The sequence below is a fragment of the Capricornis sumatraensis genome, chromosome 8 (assembly GCF_032405125.1).
Source record: "Capricornis sumatraensis isolate serow.1 chromosome 8, serow.2, whole genome shotgun sequence".
Classification (NCBI taxonomy): Eukaryota; Metazoa; Chordata; class Mammalia; order Artiodactyla; family Bovidae; genus Capricornis; species Capricornis sumatraensis.
The window spans coordinates 22435030-22457274 of NC_091076.1; the positions used below are offsets into that span (position 1 = coordinate 22435030).

Here is a 22245-nt window from a genome sequence, read left to right on the forward strand (position 1 = left end):
TCGAACCCCGGCCCCCTGCATTGGGAGAGCGGAGTGTTTTGTTTTTTTTTTTTTAATTTTCTCTGCCAGCCTAACCAATTACATATGAGCCTAATCTGGCTAGTCGGGCTTCCCTGGTGGCACTAGTGGTAAAGAACTCCCCTGCCAACACAGGAGACCTAAGAGACGTGGATTTGATCGCTGGGTTGGGAAGATCCCCTAGAGGAGGGCATGGCAACCCACTCCGGTATTCTTGCCTGGAGAAGCCCACCGACAGAGGAGCCTGGTGGCCTAGAGTCCACAGGGTTGCAAAGAGTCAGACACAACTGAAGTAACTTAGCACACTAATCTGGCTAAGAGGTGGCCGTCTGTACCTCTTTGTGAAAGGGTGGGGATGGGTGTCTGAAAAAGCCTGTTTTTCCTTCTTGGCTAGGACGCCCCCCTTGAACTCCTCCTTTCTTGAATTTTGAAAGATTGCTGTTGCTGTAAAGGGCGTATTTCCAGACTGTGGAGGAGAGCACCTAGGGAGGGGCTCTGGGATGGTGGGACAAGTTTCTCAAGGTTGGTTATGTGGAAAGTCCCTCTGGTGGTAACTGGGGAGACAGTGGTTCAGCTCCTTCTGGAGGTAGGACAGGTGGCATCTTAGCCCTGCCCTCACCTAGTGCTTTCGGCTGAAGGACTTCAAAGGATACACACCCGCTCGCAGCCTGCTTCCTCCCTACGTCCTGCACAAAGCCAGACAAACAGGGCTCAGGGCTCTGATCTGTTCTTTTTATTGTGTTTTTTATGAAAGGGTATCAGATGGCAAGGAAAGATCTGGCTCTCTGGCTTCCAAGCCAATTCCTCAGAGAGCCCCAGGCATCATCGTGAGGAGACCCCTCCTCGCTCCTCTCTGCTCAGCCCTCATTCACCAGGGGGCAGGGCTCATGTTCAGACTCCTGGCCCAGGGACAAGCCCTTCCCCATGGAACTTCTGGCTTATTGTCAGAGGTCATCTTGGTTCCTAGAGAGAGAGAGACAGGCTGGCTTGCAAGGCCCTGGCCCAGGGCCAACAGGCCCCTTTGGGGATGTGCCTCTTCGCTGGTCATCTCCTCTCCCGATCCTGCTCCCCTATGGAGCCCAGGCCCCTCTGTTAGGTCATCCGTGTCCATCCTCTGTCACCTTGCTCCAGGCTCCTCCCTTCCTCCTTACTCACAGGGTCCCTTCCTTTTGACACTCCCCTACCCCACCCCAAGCCCTCGATCCCTTCCTATCTGTAATCGTCCCCTGGCCCAGCCTCCCTAGCCCTCCACTCTTATTTTTTGGCCCGCCCTGGCCCCCACCTCTCCACGCTTCTGTCCGGGCCTTTGGCTCTGACTCCGGCTCCGGCTCCGGCTCCGTCCAGGACCCCGGGATCCCCGAGAGCTGCCGGAGCCTCTGGAGGAGTTGCTGCCGGCTGTGGAACAGGTGCTCGTGCCCTGGCCCCGGGACAGGAAGCTCGGTCGGCTATAGGGGAGCCAGGCTTCTTCTGCAGCAGGAGACAGAAGGGCAGCTGGACTCAGGCAGGGGGCCGAACAGGGCTGCTTCCCCCTGCCTCGTGCCGCCCTGACCGCCACCTCAGCTCTGGAAGAAGAGTGGAGGGCATACCATCCTGGGGACTGAGAAGCAGCAGCAACTGGCCCAGCCCATAGCCCTGACATAACACGTGCTCAGAAGCCTGCAGGGAGTGCCCCCACTCCCGCTGCCACAAAGAGAGGGCCTTGGGAAAGGAGGGACAGAGTGCCCAGCCGCCACACTGCACCTGGGCTCCAGTCCTGGGGAAGGATATGATTTGGGAGCTGGAGCAAATTCTGCCCAGAGAAAGCTAGAGAGACAGGTGTCTTTGGCGTTGATGCATGAACCCAGTTGGAGGTCAAGGGTGAGCTGGCTTGAAAATGAGCGCACCCTTGGCACCCTGCATACACTAGGCTGCCCTCCCAAAGCCCACCCTCTCTGTAGCCATGGCCCTCCTTACCATCTGGGTAGGGGCGCCGCTGGGCCCCCAGGGGCGCGGCCTGCACCAGTCTCCTCTCCCCACTGTGCTCCCGCTCCCGTTCCAAGGAGGACATGCTGCCTGCTGCTCTCAGCCCCAAGGCCCAGCTCGCCTCTTCCTCCGGTGGCGGCAGGGGTGGCGGGGGCAGGTCTGGGGAGAGACCTGCTGTCAGCCGGGTCTCCTGCTTCTCCTGACCCGTCTTTCTCCCACTCCCACTCCCTGGCACTGGGAGGCTGTGAAGGAACAGCCTGAGGTTTGGGTTCACTGGCTCCCTCCTCCAGCCTGTCCCCACTCCTGTCCCCACCTCCTAGGCTCACGGCCCCCTCACCTCCAGGACTGTGCTCCCGCCTGTAGGGAAAAGCCTTGGGTTTCTTCCGGATTCGGGCACGGGGCCCGTGCAATGGAGGAGTCAGCTCTCCAGGCACCTGCCGGGCTCTCCCTGCAGCATTGGGAGACGGGACAGGTGGATAAGAGAGGGGGTCAGGAAAGGGGCTCGAGGGTGAAGGAGAAACAAGGTTTTGGGAAGATGCGGAGGTGTGGGGCAAGCTGAGGGGTCTACAGACTCACCAGGGGCACTGCTGGCTGTAGCAGGAACGGGGCTGGGGCTGTGATGGGGGCCAGAAGGGCCAGCAGCCAGGCCGGTGGGCCTCCCTTCGTGGCTACTCAGGGTGGGCTGGGAGACACTAAGAGGGGAGCTTGGCCCGAGGGGCACCCTCCTGCAATGAGACGAGACTGCGTTTGTTTGCTCAGCAAACACTAAGTGCCTGCTCTGTAGCAGGCACTGGGCTAATCAGTCAACCTAATACTCAGATGAAAAAGACACAGCATGTCCCCCACAAAGCTCCCACCCTAGTGCAGTATGAGGAAAGCCATCTCTAAAATGTCCCCGGAAGCTTGCGGGGTAAGCTTGCAGGGTCTCTCTGATGGAGAAAGTCTGGAGAGAGTGAGAGACTTCGTTTGTCTCCACTTTTCTCCTCAAGTCACACTTTCACCCCGATACAGTCATGAGACCTCCAGACCCCAGATTCATCCATCCATCCACACACTGAATAGAGATGTACAGAGGGCTATAACATGCAAGGTACTATATACCTCCCTACCTGGGCATCTGGTGGAGATGGGGAATGTCAGTAGGGGGCTGGGGAGGGTCAGGAGGTGAAGGGGTGAGAGTGGCTGTGGACTGCTGCCCATAGGAAGGTGTGGGAGAGGGGGTTTGTCCTCGGGACGGAGGGACCAAGCACCCCCCACCGGAGCTGGGCTCTGCCGCATGGCTCCTCTCAGGCATCGGTGGGCACCACTCTCCTGGGTCTGAGCTGGGGGCAAAGAGGCAGGAGGGTAAGGATGACTGAATAGCTTCATACCCTCCCTTTGACCTTCCGTTGCCCCTTCCCTTCTTCTCCGAGCATGTTCTTCCTCCTTGCCCCGGCAGGAGGCCCTGGGCTGGTCCTTTGTGTACAGGCATCTGCAGGCAGTGAGCATCCTTACCTGCCCTCCAGCTCCTCCTCAGGCCCCTCTATGCAGCTCAGTTCACAGGAAGGGGGCGGGGGAGGCAGGGCTTCTGGCCAGTTGAGAGAGGGCATCTGTACAGGCTTTCCCAGAAGCTTCACTTTGCCTCCCCTGGCTCCTGAGAAAAGGATGGGGGCGCACAAGACTCAGGCAGGAAAGAGGCAGAGGTGAGACACATCAGAAGAAAGTGCTGCACTAGGTCCCAGAGGGGAAGCCTGGAGGATGCTCTTGGGGAAGTGCTGCTCAGGGCTCAAAGTGGGGTGTTGGAAACTGAAGTCATACCACTGTCCCCCTGACTCCATTCTGGGGGAGCATACGGGCTCCAGGTGCCTGGATCTCCTGAGGGATGTGGGGGGAACCCCCCATGGAAGGTCTGCAGCTCCTCTCCGGCCGGGTCAATGGTGCTGTAGACAGGACCCTCAGCAGAGGTGGCTGTGCCCCGGGCCGTCTGAGCCAGGTAGAGGGAGATCCCTGCTTCTGAGGGGGAGAGAGCGAGAGGCCCAGGGGAGCAGATGGGGCAGAAACAGGAAAACAGAGGATGACAGAAGAATGGAGGGTGAGAGAAGATCCCACTTCTTCCCCCACGCCAAGCCGGGGTAAAGTTTGTGTGTGTTTGAGTTGCTCAGTTGTGTCCAAATCTTTGGGACCCCATGGACTATAGCCCATAGGCTCCTCTGTCCATGGAATTCTCCAGGCAAGGACACTGGAGTGGTTATCTATTCCCTTCTCCAGGGGATCTTCCCAACCCAGGGATCGAACCCGGGTCTCCTGCACTGCAGGCAGATTCTTTACCATCTGAGCCACCAGGGAAGCTGGTGATCTTCCCTAACCCCAAGCCGGGGTAAAGGTTAGGCACTAGAGAGTCTCCCCTAACTCCCAAGAGCCTCCCAAGGATAGAGCAGCCTCAGCAAGAAGGGACTCCCTGGCCCCCTTCAGTTTACCCCAGCAGTGGAGAGGAGAAAGGGTGTGGGGCCTCCTGCTGCTGCCCTCCCCTCCCAGGGTAGGAAGCAGACCTCCTTACCATTATAGTATCTGTCATCCGGGTCAGGATTGCTCGGGCAGCAGCTTCCCCTGGGGTCCTGGGCTGAGGGGCTCCGAGATGAGTGAGGCCACGAGTCTGGCAGCCACGGGTAGGGAGCAGGGCCAAGGCCCATTGGTGGCCTGAGGGACAGCAGGTGAACACTGGGGACAGAGAGCCTGCAGAGGCCAGCAAAGTAAGGCAGGCAGGGGTAATGGGAGCTGAGGACTGAAATGGGGAATATAGGGGTGGGAGGAGGGAGAAGCGCCGCACCAGGAGGCAGGCAGGTGTGGGGACAGAGGGACAGGTCTCTTGGGGGAGGGGATCATTCTTGGGAGCTGAGCTAAGAGAATTACCTGGAACTGGCTGCCGATAGGCCCTCTGAATGTGGGAACGACACTGGGGAAGGTGAGGGGGAGACTGTGAGAAGCTCCCCTACCTGGGATCTGAACCCTACTCCCCACCCCGGAGGCAGAGACAGATGTCTTACCTGCAGGTGTGTAGGCAAAGGAGGCTTCCGAAAAGGAACCCATGGGAGAAAAAAGGGGGGAAAAGGGAAGGAAAGTCAGAAATACCCATATTCCTGTCCACTCCCTGGCTCTGGTCCTAATTACGCCCCTCGGGCGGTACCCTGGACCAAGTTCATAGGAATTCCTAAGGCTTCGACTCAGGCATCAGTATTTTTCTAAAGCTCCCCAAGTGATTCCTGCATGTAGCCAACACCGAACCTTTTATCTAAGAGACCTCAAACCTTTCCAGACAGGCACCATCCCAGGCAGGAGAACTCAAGTCTCCTCCTTTCAGCGGGCCCCCCTCCCTTCCATCCAGACCAGGCTTGATAATTTATCACCTGGGCTTGTGGCCACACTCCCTCTGCCAGCCCCCAGGCTCCAGGAAGTGAGTTTCCCTCCCTCCACCAGACTTGCCCCTTCTCTACTGAAAGTATTAGTCACTCAGTCCTATCTGACTCTTTATGACCTCATGGACTGTAGCCTGCCAGGCTCCTCTGTCCATGGAATTCTCCAGGCAAAGATACTGGAGTGGGTGGCCATGTCCTCTTTCAAGGCATCTTGCCGACCCTGGGGTCGAACTCGCGTCGCTTACATTTCCTGTATTGGCAGGCAGGTTCTTTACCACTAGTGTCACCTGGGAAGCCCACTTCTTTACTGGGGCTGACTGCAAAGCTTGTTCCTCCACATAGACCAGGAGTCTAAAGGACAAAATCTCACCCCTCTCTGCAGACTCCATCCCCTCTGGAATTCACCCTGCCCCCCCAAACCCTCCCCAACCTCCCTGCTTCCAACAGCTGGGATTCCACCGTGGGCACCCTGCCTCTGTCCAAGGGGCTGAGCTCCAGTGCGACCCTCCCTGTGACCTCCCCCCCAACCCCGGCTCCCGCCAGCAGCTGAGTCCTTCCTGAAGCACAAGCTGGAATCAAGATTGCTGGGAGAAAAATCTATAACTTGAGATATGCAGGTGACACCACTGTTATGGTAGAAAGTGAAGAGGAGCTAAAGAGCTTCTTGATGAAAGTGAAAGAGGAGAGTGAAAAAGTTGGCTTAAAGCTCAACATTCAGAAAACGAAGATCATGGCATCCGGTCCCATCACTTCATGGCAAATAGATGGGGAAACAGTGGAAACAGTGACAGACTTTATTTTCTTGGGCTCCAAAATCACTGCAGATGGTGACTGTAGCCATGAAATAAAAAGACGCTTGCTCCTTGGAAGAAAAGCTATTACCAACCTGCTGCTACTGCTTAGTCGCTTCAGTCGTGTCCGACTCTGTGCGACCCCATAGACGGCAGCCCACCAGGCTCCGCCGCCCCTGGGATTCTCCAGGCAAGAACACTGGAGTGGGTTGCCATTTCCTTCTCCAATGCATGAAAGTGAAACGTGAAAGTGAAGTCGCTCAGTCGTGTCCGACTCTTCGCGACCCCATGGACAGCAGCCCACCAGGCTCCTCCGTCTATGGGATTTGCCAGGCAAGAGTACTGGAGTGGGGTGACATTGCCTTCTCCAATTACCAACCTAGACAGCATATTAAAAAGCAGAGACTTGACTTTACCAACAAAGGTCCGTCTAGTTAAAACTATGGTTTTTCTGGTAGTCGTGTATGGATGTGAGAGTTGGACTACAAAGAAAGCTGAGCACCGAAGAATTGATGCTTTTTAACTGTGGTGTTGGAGAAGACTCTTGAGAGCTTCTTGAAGTGCAAGGAGATCAAACCAGTCAATCCTAAAGGAAATCAGTCCTGAATGTTCGTTGGAAGGACTGATGCTGAAGCTGAAACTCGAATACTTTGGCCACCTGATGCGGAGAACTGACTCATTAGAAAAGACCCTGATGCGGGGAAAGATTGAAGGCAGGAAGAGAAGGGGAGGTTAGAGGACGAGATGGTTGGATGGCATCACCGACTCGATGGACGTGAGTTTGAGCAAGCTCAGGGGAGTTGGTGATGGCCAGGGAAGCCTGGCGTGCTGCAGTCCATGGGGTCGCAAAGAGTCGGACACAACTGAGCGGCTGAACTCTCTCTCCATTCTCCGCGCCTCCCTTCCTGGGGGAGCGAGATCTCAAGGCTCCGCCCACCCCACCCCACCCCCGTCGAGTCTCCCAGCCTCCGGCCCCCGGGCTGGGCTCTCACCAGTGTAGTGACTGAGCTCCTTGCGCTGCCTCCGGCGCCGGTAGAGGGCGCCGCAGAGCCCGAGGAGCAGCGCCCCGCAGGCGGCGCCGCTGCCCGCGAGGAAGGCCGGCTCCCGCAGCACCCTCGCCAGCCGCTCCGCCAGCCCCGGGCTCGCCTCGAGCCCAGGCTCCAGCTCCGGCGGGGACGCTGCGGGGGTCAGAGAGGTGAGGGGAGTAGAGGCACCCCTACCCCAGGACACCCCCCGCCCCATTCCCGAAACCCCAGCTCCTCCCCCGCACCCGCTCCGGACTCACGCAGCTGCACAGACACCGGGGCGCTGGCCACGCCCACGCCCGCGCTGGTGGCCGCCGCGACCTGGGTCCGGTAGAGGAGACCGGGCAGCAGGCCCCGCAGCACGGCCGAGCGCGCCCAGCCCGCCGCGGACCGGTTGAGATGAAAGCGGCTCTCGTTGCCCAGGCACCAGATCTGGGGAGGCCGAGACCCGGGGCTTAGGGAGTCAGGAGTGGATCTCTGAATGGTGGGAATGACGCCTCGGCCAGGCGTAATTCGCTCGGCGAGAGCACTCTGAAACCTCTCTCCTCTACCCGGACCTAGGTTCCCTCCTCCCTGATCCTAACCTTCTCCCTCCACTGCCCAGCCTGCCCACCCAGGCCCTTCTCAACCCCTGCACCTGGTATTCCTCGATGACCCCATTTTGCTGCGAGGGGAGCGGAGGTTCCCAGGACACAGTGATACTGCTGTTGCCTTCACCCCCCAAGGCCACGGCCACTCCCTGGGGGGGACCACTGGGGGCTGGGCCAGGGTGGAGCATGGTGAGAAGGACACAGACAGTCATTGCAAGCTGCCCCTCCAGCCCCAACCTTGCTCATCCTCCCAGTGCTAACCTCTTAGGGAACTGAGAGGCGTGTCTCCTCCCCCCACCCCTCGCCCTTTGCCCTCCCCAGGCAAACCTTCCTCCTCCCCTCTCTTTTCCCTCCTGTCCACCCATCAGCGCTGTGCCCCACTCCCTCACCCTCCTCAGGAATGCTCCTGGTCACCAAGGGGCTTTCAGCCCCCAGCTCCTCCTGGCCTTGAGCTTGCACCTTGACCTGGACTTGGGCCCCTGGGGGGAGTCCCCTTAGCACTGTGCTTTGCTGGCTTGGGTACGGTAGGTCCAGCACCGACCAGCTTCCCCCATCAGGTCCTGCAACCCTCCAAGACACCCGGAAACCTTGCACCAGCTGGACTGGGCCGTCTACCTGTGGGAGGCAGGACAGAGGATGCCAGAGGAGGGGCTGGAGCCAACGAGTCCTCCTGTCACAGCCCCTCCTTCACGCAGCAGTCTTCCCCAGCCATGCACCTTGCACACTCCCGTATGCATTCCCCTGTGTCCCCCATCATCATGCCTGCCCTTACGCTCATCCCTGGGCCACACTCACGGTCCAGGACACCTGCAGAGTCCGAGGCCCAAGGACTACAGGCTCCTCCAGACGCACAGCCACTTCGGCCAGTCCCTGCTGGCCTCTCCATGGGTCCTCCACTGGCCTGGATGGGCTGCTGTCTGCTGACCAAACAGTCCACTCAGCAAGGGCCTCTGGGACAGGGAGTCAGAACTGAGGGCATGTGTATGTCCCCTGCCCTGCCCCACAGACCACTACTTAGTACTTTGGAGCCCATCCCAGAGTCAGGAGATGGCTGGTCAAGGGAAGAGCTTCCAGAGGTGGGCCAGGGTAGCCTGCTTTCTCCATATATTTGTTGTTGTTCAGTTGCTAACTCGTGTCCAACTCTGCGACCCCACGGACTGCAGCAGGCCAGGCTTCCTTGTCCTTCACTATCTCCCAGAGTTAGTGCTCAGATTCATGTCCATTGTGTTGGTGATGCTATCTAACCATCTCATCCTCTGCCACCCTCTTCTTCTTTTGCCTTCAATTTTTCCCAGCATCAGGGTCTTTTCCAATGAGTTGGCTCTTTGCAGATTTATTTATTTATTTATTTTCTTTGCCTGAATGCATGGCATGCAGAATCCTGGTCCCCTGAACAGGGGTTGAACCTGTGCCCCGTGCAGTGGAAGGAAGCATGAAGTCCTAACCACTGGACGACCTGGGGATTCCCTTGCACCTTTCAAGGCCTTGTTCCTCATCTCTCACGTGAAGACGTCCCTCCAAGTTTCCTTCTAGTCTTGTTATCTGTAAGTAAAGGCTCGGAAGGGAGGAGCTACCAAGATGACTGAATCAGTCTCTCTCTCTCTCTTTCTCTCTCTTGCCTCTTCTCTTGTTCCCTCAGTGAAAGGGAAGCATGACTCCCTCTTCCAGGCCCGGCCACCAGCACAGAAACTGGAAGCAGATAGGTGCCATAACTTGCAGGCAGGGGATGCTCTGCGGGGTTGCATGCCATACCTGTGATCCAGAGATCCAGGCCTTACTCACCCTGGGTGCGGATGGGCTCAGAGACAGGGCTGGGCTCACTGAGGCCCCAGGCTCCCACGGCTCGCACCAGGAATAGGTAGATCGTACTGGGCTGCAGACCGCTGACCGTGTGTGTCTCCAGCTGCACGCCATCCGCCACTGTCCGCCACGTGTTACCAGCAGCTTGGCTACAAGAATGAGGTAACAGGGCTGTGCCAGCCCAAGCTGTCTGTTCCCTCTCATCCATTCTCTGTCACCCACCCCCCCAACTGCTCCTCAGCTGGGGAGACAGAACTGGTAAACCTCTTCCCACCACAGCCAAGACTTTGCAGACACAGGGGTGCCTCCCGGTAGCTTTCCAGGTTTGCATTGGAAACTTCCTCTGTACCTGAAGGCCTCTATCACATACGAGGTGACTGTGGCCCCAGCTTGTGGGTTGGGCTTCCAGGTCAGAGTAATGCTGTTCTTGGTGATCTCAGTGACCACAGGCTGCGAAGGAGGTCCCGGAGGGGTACTGGGTTCTGCAGGGGGGTCTGGTGTTGCTCCCCGGTCTTCTGCAGTGAGGACATAATCTTTGAGTAGAACGATGGGGAGAAGATGGCCCCGGTGTAATCTCCTCTTTCCCAGAGGAGCTGTGAGAATGGTGACCCTGGAGCCGGGGACAGAGTGAACTGACCCTGCTCACATCTGTTCCCACAGGTACCACTTCTGTCCTCCCCCCAACAGCCACAGCCATGGCCTTTGGAAGATAAAACCAGTTCTGGGGTTTGAGGGGGAGGTATTGATCACCTTTGAGGCCAATTTGGGGAAGAGTGCTGGCAAAAAAATGAGAGAACAAAGGAAAAACTCACCCCGCCTCCTAAGCCAGCCACTCCAGGCGGCCTCCCCTGTGGAGCTCTTGGCCACACAGCTGTAGAATCCCATGTGCCCCTCCTGCAGGAGAGGGTGGAGACACTGGCACACTGGGAGTGAGCAAGGTGAAGGGTGGAGGTGGGCATATAGGAGGATGGGGAGGATGCTGTCCGCTCTGCAGCAGTGGTCCCCAGCCCTTTTGGCACCAGGGACCAGTGCCAAAATGGAAGACAATTTTTCCATGAATAGGCAGGTAGTTTGGGGATGAGTCTCATAAGGAGCATGCCACCTAGATCCCTCCCATGTGCAGGTCACAGTAGGGCTCACCCTCCTGTGAGAATCTAATGCCAGCCACCGCTGATCTGATAGGAGGCAGAGCGCAGGCGGTTATGTGAGCAATAAGGATTGGCTGTAAATACAGGTGAAGCTTTGCTCGCTCACCTGCTGCTCACCTCCTGCTGTGGGGCCCGGTTCTTAGGAGGCCCGGACCAATACCGGTCCATGGCCTGGGGATCGGGGACCCCCTGCTCTAGGTGGTCTGAGAGCAGAGGGACAGAGATGGAGTTCAAGTCGCAGCCGGCACTAGAGTGGGGCACACGGACCACACGGCCGTTCTCAGTTACTTGGGCTCCAGGAGTGAGCCTAACCTGCACGCTGGCGATGTACAGGGTACCATTGGCCATTACACTGAGTTGGACGTCATCCCCTTGCAGCCACTGCCCATCCTTCTTCCACTGGACACTAGGCTGGGGATTCCCGCTCACTCTGCATGGCAGCCACACGGAGGAACCCAGTGCCAGCGTCTGGTTGGCTGGTCCCTGGAGGATGATGGGAGGCAGTCCTTCCAGGGAAGCTAAGAGAGGAAGAACTTGGGCATCTCAGGGGAGGGTTCTGGGTTCAGGCAACCAGCTCCTTGTCCTCGTCTCTACCCCTTCACTTCCCCTCCCCTGGATATTGGCGGGGCTTCTATAGCCATGTGTTCTCTCTGCCTGGGATCAGCCATCCATTAGTGGCTTCTGTACCTGGTTCCCAAACTTCACGGACATGTGCCAGGAACACGCCTCTCCCCGCGCAAACATATTACATAGAATCCAAGAAAAACAGACCTTTTTCAGCTATTACCTCCTTCCAGCCCTATCTCCATAGGCACGTACCTCCTTTTACCTCCAGCAGAGCCTTGGCCAGGACGCTGCCGGCCACACTGACAGCCTGGCACACGTAGTATCCTGCATCCCTGCTCTGCACTTCAGTGATGTTGAGCTGGCCTCTGGGAGAGACTGAGAAGCGCCCTGTGGGCTGAAGTGACTGACTGGGGAATAGCAGAGCCTGGGGACAGAGCAAGCAACAGAGCCCAGTGGCAGCTGCCAGGGAGAACTCTGCATTCTCAGCAACCCCAGGATCCAGAGAATTCCTAAGGTGCTAGTTCATAACACTGTCCCTAGCCAGTTTTGTGACCTGAGGCAAACTAGTTAAGCCTATTCACAACAGTAACAGAGTTTTATTAGATGATTTGGGGGTACACATCTCAGCATTTCTAGTTGGGGAAATCTGAGCAAGCTAGTTGGGGAAATCTGAGCAACTTTCCTGAGACCCACTTTCCCCAAATTTGACTCTTAGAGGGTAGTTATAAGGATTAAATCAAGTAATTGCGTGAAACTCTTTCAGTAGATTGAGTGAGAAATATTAAGTATGTTCTGCTTCTTTCTGGTTCTAACATTTTACATTAGATACACAGAAGGTAGGGAAGCAGGTTTGGGTCTCAGGGAAAATGACACCACGCTGAGCCCCTCTCTGATGTCTATTCCCACCCTCTACTACCATCAGCATTTAAAAAATATTTATGTATCTGGCTGCACCGGGTCTTAGTTGCACTGGGTATTTGTTGCGGCATGTGGGATCTTTACTTGGGGCATGGGAACTCAGTGGAGGCATATGAGATCTAGTTACTTGACCGGACATCAAACCCAGACCCCCGGCATTAGGAGTGCGGAGTCTTAGCCACTGGACCACCAAGGAAGTCCCTATTATCAGCATTTTTATTCATTTAAGAAAATAATTAAAATGTAGCAGTTCACAGTGCTAGAAAAGATATTGGAAAATCGGGGCTGTGGATATGCAGTGAGGTGGTGGTGGCCTGGTTTCCTAGTGGGGTGGGTTTAATCAGACTTAAATTTTGTTTTATGGGCTTCCCTGGTAGCTCCGCTGGTAAAGAATCAGCCTAAAATGCGGGAGACCCCGGTTCAATTTTGTTTTATGCCGAGTTCCATACCAAAGCTGCTCAGAACTCTGAATTGCCTGTGAAGGTTAAAGAGGGGTGACCGTGAGCTCCCCCTGGTGGAAGTCTTTTGTAAGTAGATGAGCCTGTCACTTTCTACCCTGAGCAGCTTTGGTATGGAACTCACTTTCCAGAGCAAGATGCTAAAGTCCAGGCCCAGGCGTGGGGAGGAGGAAGGATCTAATTGGATCAGCTACATCCCCAGCACGTGCGTGTGTGCTAAGTCACTCAGTCATGTCCGACTCTGCGACCCCATGCACTGTGGCCTGCCAGGCTCCTCTGTTCATGGGGATTCTCCAGGCAAGAATACTGGAGTAGGTAGCTACTCCCTTCTCCAGGGGAATCTTCCCAACCCAGGTATCAAACCCCAGTCTCTTATATCTCCTGCATTGGTTGGCGGGTTCTTTACCACAAGTGCCACCTAGAAAGCCCACATCCTCTGGATAGCCTTGTCCAAAACAGAAAGATTCTCCAAGGAATTCCCATATAGGACTGTTCCCTGCCACCTAACTATATTCTCCTTTGTTCCAGGCCTTTTATATTCATTATCTTATTTAATCCTCCCAAATAACCTGCATGGGTTTCTGGGAGGAAGGGTAAGACTGAAGCCCAGAGAGAAGTTTGCAGAATGTGAGAGGAGGGAGGCCGAGACCCAGAGGAGGAGCTGTGGACAGGCCCTGGGAGCTGGCCACCTACTTGACTTCCCTCCTTCTGCCAGAAGATGGCAGGCGGGGGGTTGCCTTTGGTCTCGCACTGGAAAGCCACGCTGTCTCCAGGAGCCGCCATCTGGTCCTGGGGTTGGGTCACCAGCTGGGGTGGGACTGGGAAGGGGAGGGAGATAAAGGAGCAGGGAGTCAGGGGCACTAAGGGAGGAACAGGAGAGAGAAGCCTGAGCTTGGCTTAGGGAGGAGCAGATATCTGTCTCCTGCTCAAGCCTGTTTAGCTTTCTCTTCCTTCCTCTCCTCCTAGAAGCCTCAGGGTGTGTGTGCTTAGTCCCTCAGTCATGCCCAAATCTTTGCGACCCCATGGACTGTAGCCCTCCAGGCTCTTCAGTCCATGGGGATTCTCCAGGCAAGAATACTGGAGTCTCAGGGGACCCACTCATATCTCCTGCTCTGTCCTTTCTCCGCCTTCTCCACCTCCACCCATCCTCCACCTGCCCTCGTCCCATGCCCACCAAGGCCTGCCCAGGGGCGCCCTCACCATGAACAACGAGGGAGCCGGATGCTTCGGCGCGACCCACGCTGTTCTCCGCCACACAGGTGTACGTCCCCTCATCTTCAGCACTCACACGCCTGATCTGAAGTCTGTGGTCGCTCTGGATCTCGTACCTGCTCCCCTCCCCACCCCCAGGCTGGGTTGGCCACAACTACAGACCCCTTCTCGCATCCCCCAGGACGGACACCAGAATTAGGGTACGTAAGGACAACGTAGACCTCTGCAGGGACAGAAGCTGGTACTCATGAATGGAGGTGGGGACTGGTTGGGGCAGGGCCACAGGCTCTGGGAACAGACTGCGTGGTCCAATGAGAAGCATCTACCTTCTTTTTCTTTTTCCAGGTTTCTAGGGCTGGGTATGTTCTTGAGCTGATTGGGTCTCCTTACAGGCAGTAGGAGGGGCCTTCTCACCTGCCTGTGGGCAGTTCCCCATCCTCCTTGCGCCAGCGTAGACGAGGAGGGGGATCCCCCTGCACCTCACACGGAAAGTCAACGGGGGCACCAGCGAGGACCACCTGATTGACAGGTCTACGCAGGAAGGAGGGACGCTCTGTGGAGGGGTGGGGGGAGTGAAGACTCAGTGGGTCTGCACAGCTACTCACTCCCTGGGCTGCCCACTCCCGTAACTCCCAAACTGCACAAGCCTACCCAGGACCACAAGTTTGGCTGCCCCACTCTCCCGTTCTCCAGCCATGTTGGAGGCCACGCACACATACATCCCTGCGTCACTCTTGAAAGTATGTGACATCATCAGCTTCCCTCCACGGATCTGCAGAGTAATCATGGAGACTTGGGTCCTTTATGGCCACGACTGCACACTTGTTTATTTGATCCTCACAGCAAGCCAATGAAGACGACCAGTGGAGTTGGCCCCTTATAGCAGTAGTAGTCGCTCAGTCGTGTCCAACCCTTTGCAACCCCATGGAGCCCGCCAAGCTCCTCTGTCCATAGGATTCTCCAGGCAAGAATACCGGAGGATCTCCACGGGATCCTCCTGACTTAGGGATCGAACCCAGGTCTCTTGCACTGCAGGCAGATTCTTTGCCATCTGAGCCACCAGGGAAGCCCTCTAAGGAATCCTTAAGTGATTTGCCCAAGATAAGGCTCAGGTGTAATCTTTGTTCCTGTAGCCCAGACCACCTCCCCTCCCACCAGTCCATGGGGCATCATCATACTCCCACCTTCTTACACCAATTCCATCTTACCCATGCTGCTTTATCCCCCATTCAGTAGCTGACTCTCAGCCTCTGGTCGGCTAATGCCCCAATTTAAAATCTCTTATTGCTTCCAGGACCTCCCCCCCACCCCCACCCTTCCAAGACCTTTAGATTCAGACCTTCCTCCTTTGACGCTTGTCCCAGACCTCTAGCCTAAGGGCCTGACCTTCAGGATGCTCCTTGTCAGGACCTGGCTCCCAGTGAGATCCTCAGCCCTGGTCTCACCCCTCACCGTGATCCTCCCCTCCTCCTCCTTGAGTCTGACACCATCCTTCTTCCAGGACACCGAAGGCTCCGGGTGGCCGCGCGGGGGCACGCATTCCATTACGGCTGGCTCCCCCACTGCCACCACCGCGTTCCCAGGAGGCTGCCGGAAATCATCGCGGAGGACTGGAGCGAGGGAGAGAGAGCGAGCCAGAATGGATGACCAGAGGAATAAATAGGGTGCGGGGTGACGTAACTGGGTGAGGACCCAGGAAAGGGTTTGCGGGAAGAGCTGGGTCACCACCGCAGGCCGGAACTCTTCTCCGGCTGCGATAAGACCAGGCCCGCTTCCTCCTCCGGCCAAGGAGAAGGGTTAAGGGAGGCTGCTGATGGGGTGAGATTGGGACTGGCTTCGGATGGGATTACCCGCTGCCCTCCCACCTCCCCGAGGCTCTGGCAGCGACCAGCAGACTCCTACCTGCCACTTCTAAAGAGGCGTTTCTACTAGCCGCTGCCCCCAGGTAGTTGCGCGCCACGCAAGTGTAGACACCCTCGTCTGGCCGCGCGCGGCGCCCGTGCACGATGCGCGGGAAGAAGAGGGCGCCGCTGGGCAGCAGCAGGCGGTGGGCGCGCGGGTCCTCGCGCGCCGTGGCCACGCGCGCCCCATTCTTGTACCACTCGATGTTGGGCCGGGGCCGGCCCTCCGCGCGGCAGGGCAGCGTAGCCGGCTCGCCTCGGGAGACCAGCAGGTCTGGCGGCTGCTCCACGATGCGCGGCATCGCGTCCTCCGGCCCGATCCTTGACCCTGAGGTGGGGTGGATGGCGCAGAGCATTCAGACCCGGAGATCAGAGGGAGAGCGCGAGGCTCCAGAGAGAAAAAGAGGCCGACCCTCCCATCCTCTCTCTGGGTAAGGTCGAGTTTCTCCTAGGCATCTGCCCCGCATGTTCTTAGGCTGGAAAGGAGGTGCCTGAGAACAGACGATCAGCAGAGACGCAAGCGCCTAGGGAGCCTGAAGACTCCTGCCTCCTCTCCTGCCAAGTTCAAGTGCAAAGCGACTGGACCACGGCTTGGCAAGTAGACCGCGACTCTAGCCGACTGGTTTCCAGTCCCCCAGCCGCGCTGGTTCGCGGCTCATCCCTGATCTGTGAAAAGCTGACACTTGATTGTCCACTGAAATGGAGAGACTGTGGCCCAGCCTCGGGAGCCCCTTAGGAAAGGGAAGAAGCGAATGATGGGCTGTGGCCTGGAGCTGGAAGCGGCCCTTAACCTGAATTCTGTAACTGGGCAGAGTGCCCTTCTCACTGACACCCCTGATAACCAGGTTTCCTGGTCTTTTTAAGTCACAAGAATTGAACACAACTGATGATGGAAGAGTGAGTAACGCTTCTTTTCTAAGAAGGCATAGTTTTCAACTGATTATTCTACAGGTTGATGTAGCCAAGAGAGGCTAAGAATCATTGAGAGAGGAATTCGTCTGACTTTTCTTGGTCACTCAGATCCGTTCACCCGCATGTCTGCTCCTGCCCCTCACTTGGTCTACAGCCTTCGGCTCACTTTTCACCTTCAGTTTGGGACCCAGGATCCAGGAGCCGGTTGAGCTCAGACACCCAACCCCCAGCTTTGTCAAAAATGGATTTGTACCCCGTAGTGGCCAGTAGGCGTCGCTGCCGCCTTGTCTAACCTGATGTCCTTAAATAACCAAGGACCACTCAACACTTCGGTTCTCTGCCTTCCTGCCCATCCCCACCCTGGCCCTGTTCCAGCACCCACGGGGACCTCAGTGGCTTCCAGCCACTGAGTCGTACTGAGTTTCATTTTCAGCCCCGGCTCTCAGAAGTCCTTGAGACAAAGCTGCACGGTTTGCCCCAGCCTGGTACTATCCTGGGGAGAGTGTATAACCAGTTTGGGACAAGATCAGTTTCCCTCCCACTTATGGAAGGAAGAAATTTTTCTCGATTTCCTCCATCCTAGATGGAAATCTCTGTTTCTCGTCTCTTCTCCTCTGTCCCATTCCAGTCCCCATTCAGGCAGACCAGACGGGCAACCCTTTAGTGAGCGGTTAACGCTCAAGCAATGTTATGGAACTGACCAGGGTTGGAATCTCAGACTCCAACACTTCCTAGCTGTAAGAACTAGGGCAAATTATGAACTTCTCTGGGTCGAAGTTTCTTTACCTGTATGTGGGAGTTGTGATGCATTGTCGTAAGACCATGGTGTATGTAAAGAACTTGGGAGAAGGCACCATGAATATGGCTAATCTACCTTTAGTTAAGGGCTCCTTCTCCTGGGCCACCTTACCTTATCTTGATCTCTACAGTCTCCACCTGAATCAGACTTTTCCAGGCTCCGATATTCCCTTTCTGCCCTTCACATAACCTCAGGTGTAATGGGAATTGGTTATTGTCAAACTTTACACTGCTTTTGTTACCATTGGGATATTATTCATCCTGAGTTTGTTTCTTCAGTCGAAAAATGTGACCATCAACGCACCTCCTTACATTTTCGAGTTTAAAGGAGGCAATGTGTTGGCGACAACACTCTGTAAGAGCCCTGGGGGAGCAGAGAGGTTTCCAAAGTGTCTGTGGGGAGGGCTCTGTGCTTAATCCCCCCTAGGAACCTAGGACGGTCAAGAGACTGGGGAATCCCAGATCATTCCCCAATTTCTTCCTCCCTGCTCCCTCCACACCTACCATGCCCTTCTCATCAGCTCTTTCCCCTTAATTCCTGTACACACAGCTGTGGGCGCCCTTTCCCTGGAATTTCTTCCCTGCCATTCCCGGTCTCAGGAGATGATGCTTCGCAGCAGCTAATGAATAGCTAATGGCCATGCTAATGGGGCTCTGGGGCTCCTCCCCCAGCACCTGGAGCACCCCGCTCACAAACACACTCACTGGCCGGGTCTTCTGGCCACCTTGCAGCCCCCAGCACGGTGCTGATAGATTCGGGTGGCTAGAGGCAGAGGGACGGAGGCTGTGACCTCCAAAGAGGTATCAACCGCAAAGGTGTTCAGGGAAGCGCGAGTTTCCGATGTGGCCGGCAGGGGCGCCATCGGGCTCTCCCCAAGCCCCCGGTGGTCCCTTCTCGCCGCCGCCCCGCCGCGCTCCGGGATAGCGCGCTGTCTCAGTCATTTATTAATCACCGTAATTAGAGGTAATGACCTCCCCGCCGGCGCTGCCCGCCTGCCGCAGCTCTGCCGGGGTGGGGCTGCGGTGAGTTCTACCTCTGAGGGGCAAACTTGTAAGTTTCCCTGAAACGGTCGCCGCCGCGGTCGTCTTCTGTAGCAAACACATTAAACATTTTGGCGTCATCACCTTCGTCCTAAGTGAGTTCTTGCAAAACTTAGACTCCCGAAGGGAAACCTGCGCCCTGGGTGGGTCACCGAGTGGCCCGGCTTGGCCCAGGCCCTCGGGTGACTGAGCCCCCTCCTCTACCCTCGGCGCAGTGGGTCCGGGCCTCTCATACTCCGGTTCTTCTCACCTGGGGTGGCCGTGGGCGTCGGTTGGGGAGGTGAGAAGCGGTGGACTCAGTAGCCATCTCCTCCCAAACCCTCGACCTCCCGACGATGTCCTCACTAAGATGCGTTAAGTCCCAAACTACCCATCGGTTCCCACCACCCGGGAGGCGCTGGGAAGCGCTGGAGGGCGCCGCTTGATCCCGGACCTCAAGGCAGGAGCGCTTTGGACCTCCCCGTCCGCGCCTCCCTCCCACCTTACCCCCATCCCTGGATCTGAAGTCCCCGCGGGGCAGGGTCTTACCGTTGAGAGAAGGATCTCCGGGGGGCAGCAGGCTTTGGTTGAGCGCCGCCACCGAGGAGTTGAAGCCGAAGAGCAGGTCGCTGGAGTTGGAGATGTCCCCGCCCAAGGAGTCCGCGAACAAGTTCATCTGTAGCAGCGTTTTGAGCAGGTAGCGCAGCATGGCGCGCCCAGATGGGGCCCGGGGCTGGGGGCTCGGGGCCCAGCCCCTGGGTCTAAGACCCGCGGGCCGGGAGCCGTAAGCCCCTCCACAGCCTCTACGCGCTGCCCCAGCCACGGTGCCGCTCTCCTGCCGGCGCGCCTGGGTACCGTGCGCGCCTCCGCGCGCCCTTCCTCCTTCCTTCTCTCTCCACCCCCCAGAGCCGGGGTCCCCGGGGAGCCGAGCGGGAGAAAGCAGGTGCCACGCCGATCACCGCGTAATTAAGGGATTAATCCGCCTCTCTCCGCCCTCCCACCCCCACCCCGACGGCCACTAGCAGGGCCAGAGACTAGAGTCGCCTAGCGCGCGAGTTGGAGTCCCCGCCCCGCGGCCTGCGCCCGGCTCCAGGCGTCCCGCGTCGGTTCTGGGCACCGCAGGAGAGTCTCTCTCCTTTCTCAAAGCACCCGAGATGAGGGATGAGACTCTGTCGGAGTCTGCCCCTGTGCCTGGGTTTTGCGGCGGGAGTGCGGCCGGCTGGGTGGTTTGGGGCGGGAGTTGGGGCTGGGTGGAGAGTAATTCCGCGGTGCGTCCACCTCTCTGCCCAGCAGTCGCTGCTTTGTAGCGGAGAGACCCGGAGATGAGACGCTGCGTCTTGACCCCAGAATCCTTACCCCAGACCCCTTAATCTCGTGGTTCTTGCAGGATACTCCACAGGGATAAAACCTGAGGTGAAAGCCCAGGGAAACCCAGGAGCAGCTCACGTCTATTTGCTCTGCTCTGACTTATTTTATGCTCTGACTTATTGTTTTACTTTTTGGAGGAGACTGAAGGGAAACTAGGGTGTCCGGGGCTAAGACAAAGAGCAGTGTTGTGTTTGTAAAGGCAAGTGCAAGAGAAGAGATGGGGTTGATGGACAACTCGCAGGAATCTGTTCAAACTTAATAACGATCCTCCTTGGTAGGAAGGTCACAACAATCCCCACCCACCCCACACACCTGCCCGCTCCCAGCACGCTTCCGACTTTCCTGGAGTTCTTAATACCTGAAGACCTCCAAGTCATACCTACCTACCTACACACACACACACACACACACACACACACACACACACACACACACAGAGTTTCCTAGGCTGTAGGTGGTCTTGGGATATCAGAGGAAGAGAGATCAGAGGCATCCTATTAGTTAATATCTGATATAAGGCCCCGCTTATGGTGGAGTTTCGGTTGTCAGAGGGCTCTATGATGAGATCAGCTTTGGGGTGGCTGCTTCCAAAGTGGGAGAAGGCAGGGGAAGAGGTCAAGATTCTGGGGGAGGAGTGGGGTACCACACAGACGTAGACTCCAGACTAAGGTAAGTCAAGAGTTGAGTATTTCAGGCAGGCAGCTCTCAAGTGAACCAGAGACTTAGTCAAGGGGTGAGGGCTTGTCCCAAAACACCGCCCTCAATCCTCAGGGCAAATGACCGAATGTTTGGGTGTCTTCTTATCGCCGCGCCTTCCCTCCCTCCCCACCCCAGCTCTGCCCGCGACGGGACTAGCAAGGCCAGAAGCCCGAGGTGCGGAGGTGGGGGATGGGGGAGCGGAGGGGGAAGCAGAGGGAGGCTGCGCCCTGGGAACTGTTCTTTCAGCACCCTGTCTGCCCTTGCTGGACTAGGGATCTGGGGCCCCCCAGATGACTTAAATCCGAGCCGACCTTGAGGTGGGATAGGAGGGAGAGGCGCTGGTGACACGTTCATTCTAAAGCACTGGATACTGAGCCAGGATCTGGTCCTTGCTCCAGAGCGAAGTTGCATTCAGATAAGAGAAGTGGTAAGGGGTAGATTTTTCCTTCAGAAAACAACCCCTTCAGGAATGACAAACTCAGAAGGCCCAATCTTTGCCTATGAGAAGACTTCACACTCTGGACCTGTCTGCTGGTTGTTCAGGAGAAATCGGACCACTTGCTCTGCTCTGATAATTCAGGAGCCCTCTGCTCCCCCTCCTGCAGACCCACCCGGGTCACCTGGGTTCCATCACACCAGAGGCTGAGCTGGGACAGGAATCCAGCCTCCTGGCTCCAGGGTGAGGAGGGCTGCAGCAGACAGGAATCCGCATCCCGCCATGTGGCTCCTGCCCCATCCTAATCCCCTGATTTGCTCCCAGTTGGCCTCTCAGCAAACACAGGGCCTGCCAGCGTCTGGGGGCTTGTCACCCTGTTAGCGGATTTGTTCCTGGAGACAGCACAGTTAATTGGCCCTTTATGTGGGGATCAGGGCTATTTGCTCAGGGTTCCCTGAGCGGAGGCTGCAACTTAGCCCATGGGCAAGGCTGCCTCCTAATGCCTGGCATCCTAGGTGTGGAGGCTGGACAAAGTGGGGCCACTCTCTTCCTTTCCCAGACTCTCCTGGCCCAAATCTCCCAGCCCTCTTCCCCACCTCACCTCTTCCCCATACCCTTTTGTTCTTGTTTCTCTCTGCTCTTTTCTTCCTTGTACTTCTTTGTATCTCTAGAATATGCTCCCTTTGAATCAGCTCAGCTGAATACCAAGAGGGTGCAGTACTCAGCTGGGGTGTACTGAAGAATAAATACCTCCCAACTGCAGCCTAAGTCCCAGCCCCTCCAGGCAAGGCCCCTGGAGCCCTGGACTTAGTGGAGGGTGGGGCAGAGGCTGGGCAGAAAAAGTCTAGCCTCCGTTTCTTAAGGTCAGATGGACAGGCTTGACAGTAGCCTTGCACCATTTTTTCCTTCCTTTTCTTTTTTGACCACCCTTCATGGTACATGGGATCATAGTTCCCTGACCCTCAGATCGAACCTTGGCCCCTGCAGTGGGAGCTCAGAGTCTTAACCACTTGACCACCAGCCAAGTGTCTGCCCTGTGCCTTTTCAAGTCCAGCTGTTCCCACAGGCAGTTCTGGAAGGAGTTTGCCTTCTCTCTATCTCCTCACTGCCTGTGTCCCACCACCTCGCCCAACACACAACCAATATGACTCTGGCTTCTACCTCTTTCTTAGAGAGAGTAGGTAACTCACTGCGTCTGTCTCTGTTTCCTAACCTATAACACATGGACAC

General features: G+C 56.8%; 1 protein-coding gene across 1 annotated transcript; it reads right to left on the minus strand.

Annotated features, from left to right (window-relative positions):
- Positions 1 to 969: 969 nt before the first annotated feature.
- On the minus strand, positions 970 to 19221 carry ROBO3 (roundabout guidance receptor 3). Its single transcript, XM_068977341.1, has 28 exons — positions 19062 to 19221; positions 15784 to 16110; positions 15334 to 15491; positions 14533 to 14653; positions 14296 to 14434; positions 13870 to 13997; positions 13363 to 13487; positions 11546 to 11717; positions 11039 to 11244; positions 10391 to 10472; positions 9928 to 10093; positions 9561 to 9727; positions 8574 to 8695; positions 8168 to 8393; positions 7826 to 7947; positions 7449 to 7620; positions 7156 to 7341; positions 5004 to 5027; positions 4870 to 4912; positions 4517 to 4656; positions 3778 to 3972; positions 3475 to 3613; positions 3090 to 3302; positions 2557 to 2705; positions 2318 to 2428; positions 1972 to 2139; positions 1301 to 1485; positions 970 to 981 (listed from the first exon to the last, which is right to left on the minus strand). Exons 1-28 carry the CDS (start codon positions 19219 to 19221, stop codon positions 970 to 972), a joined length of 4158 nt encoding a protein of 1385 aa, XP_068833442.1.
- Positions 19222 to 22245: the final 3024 nt, after the last annotated feature.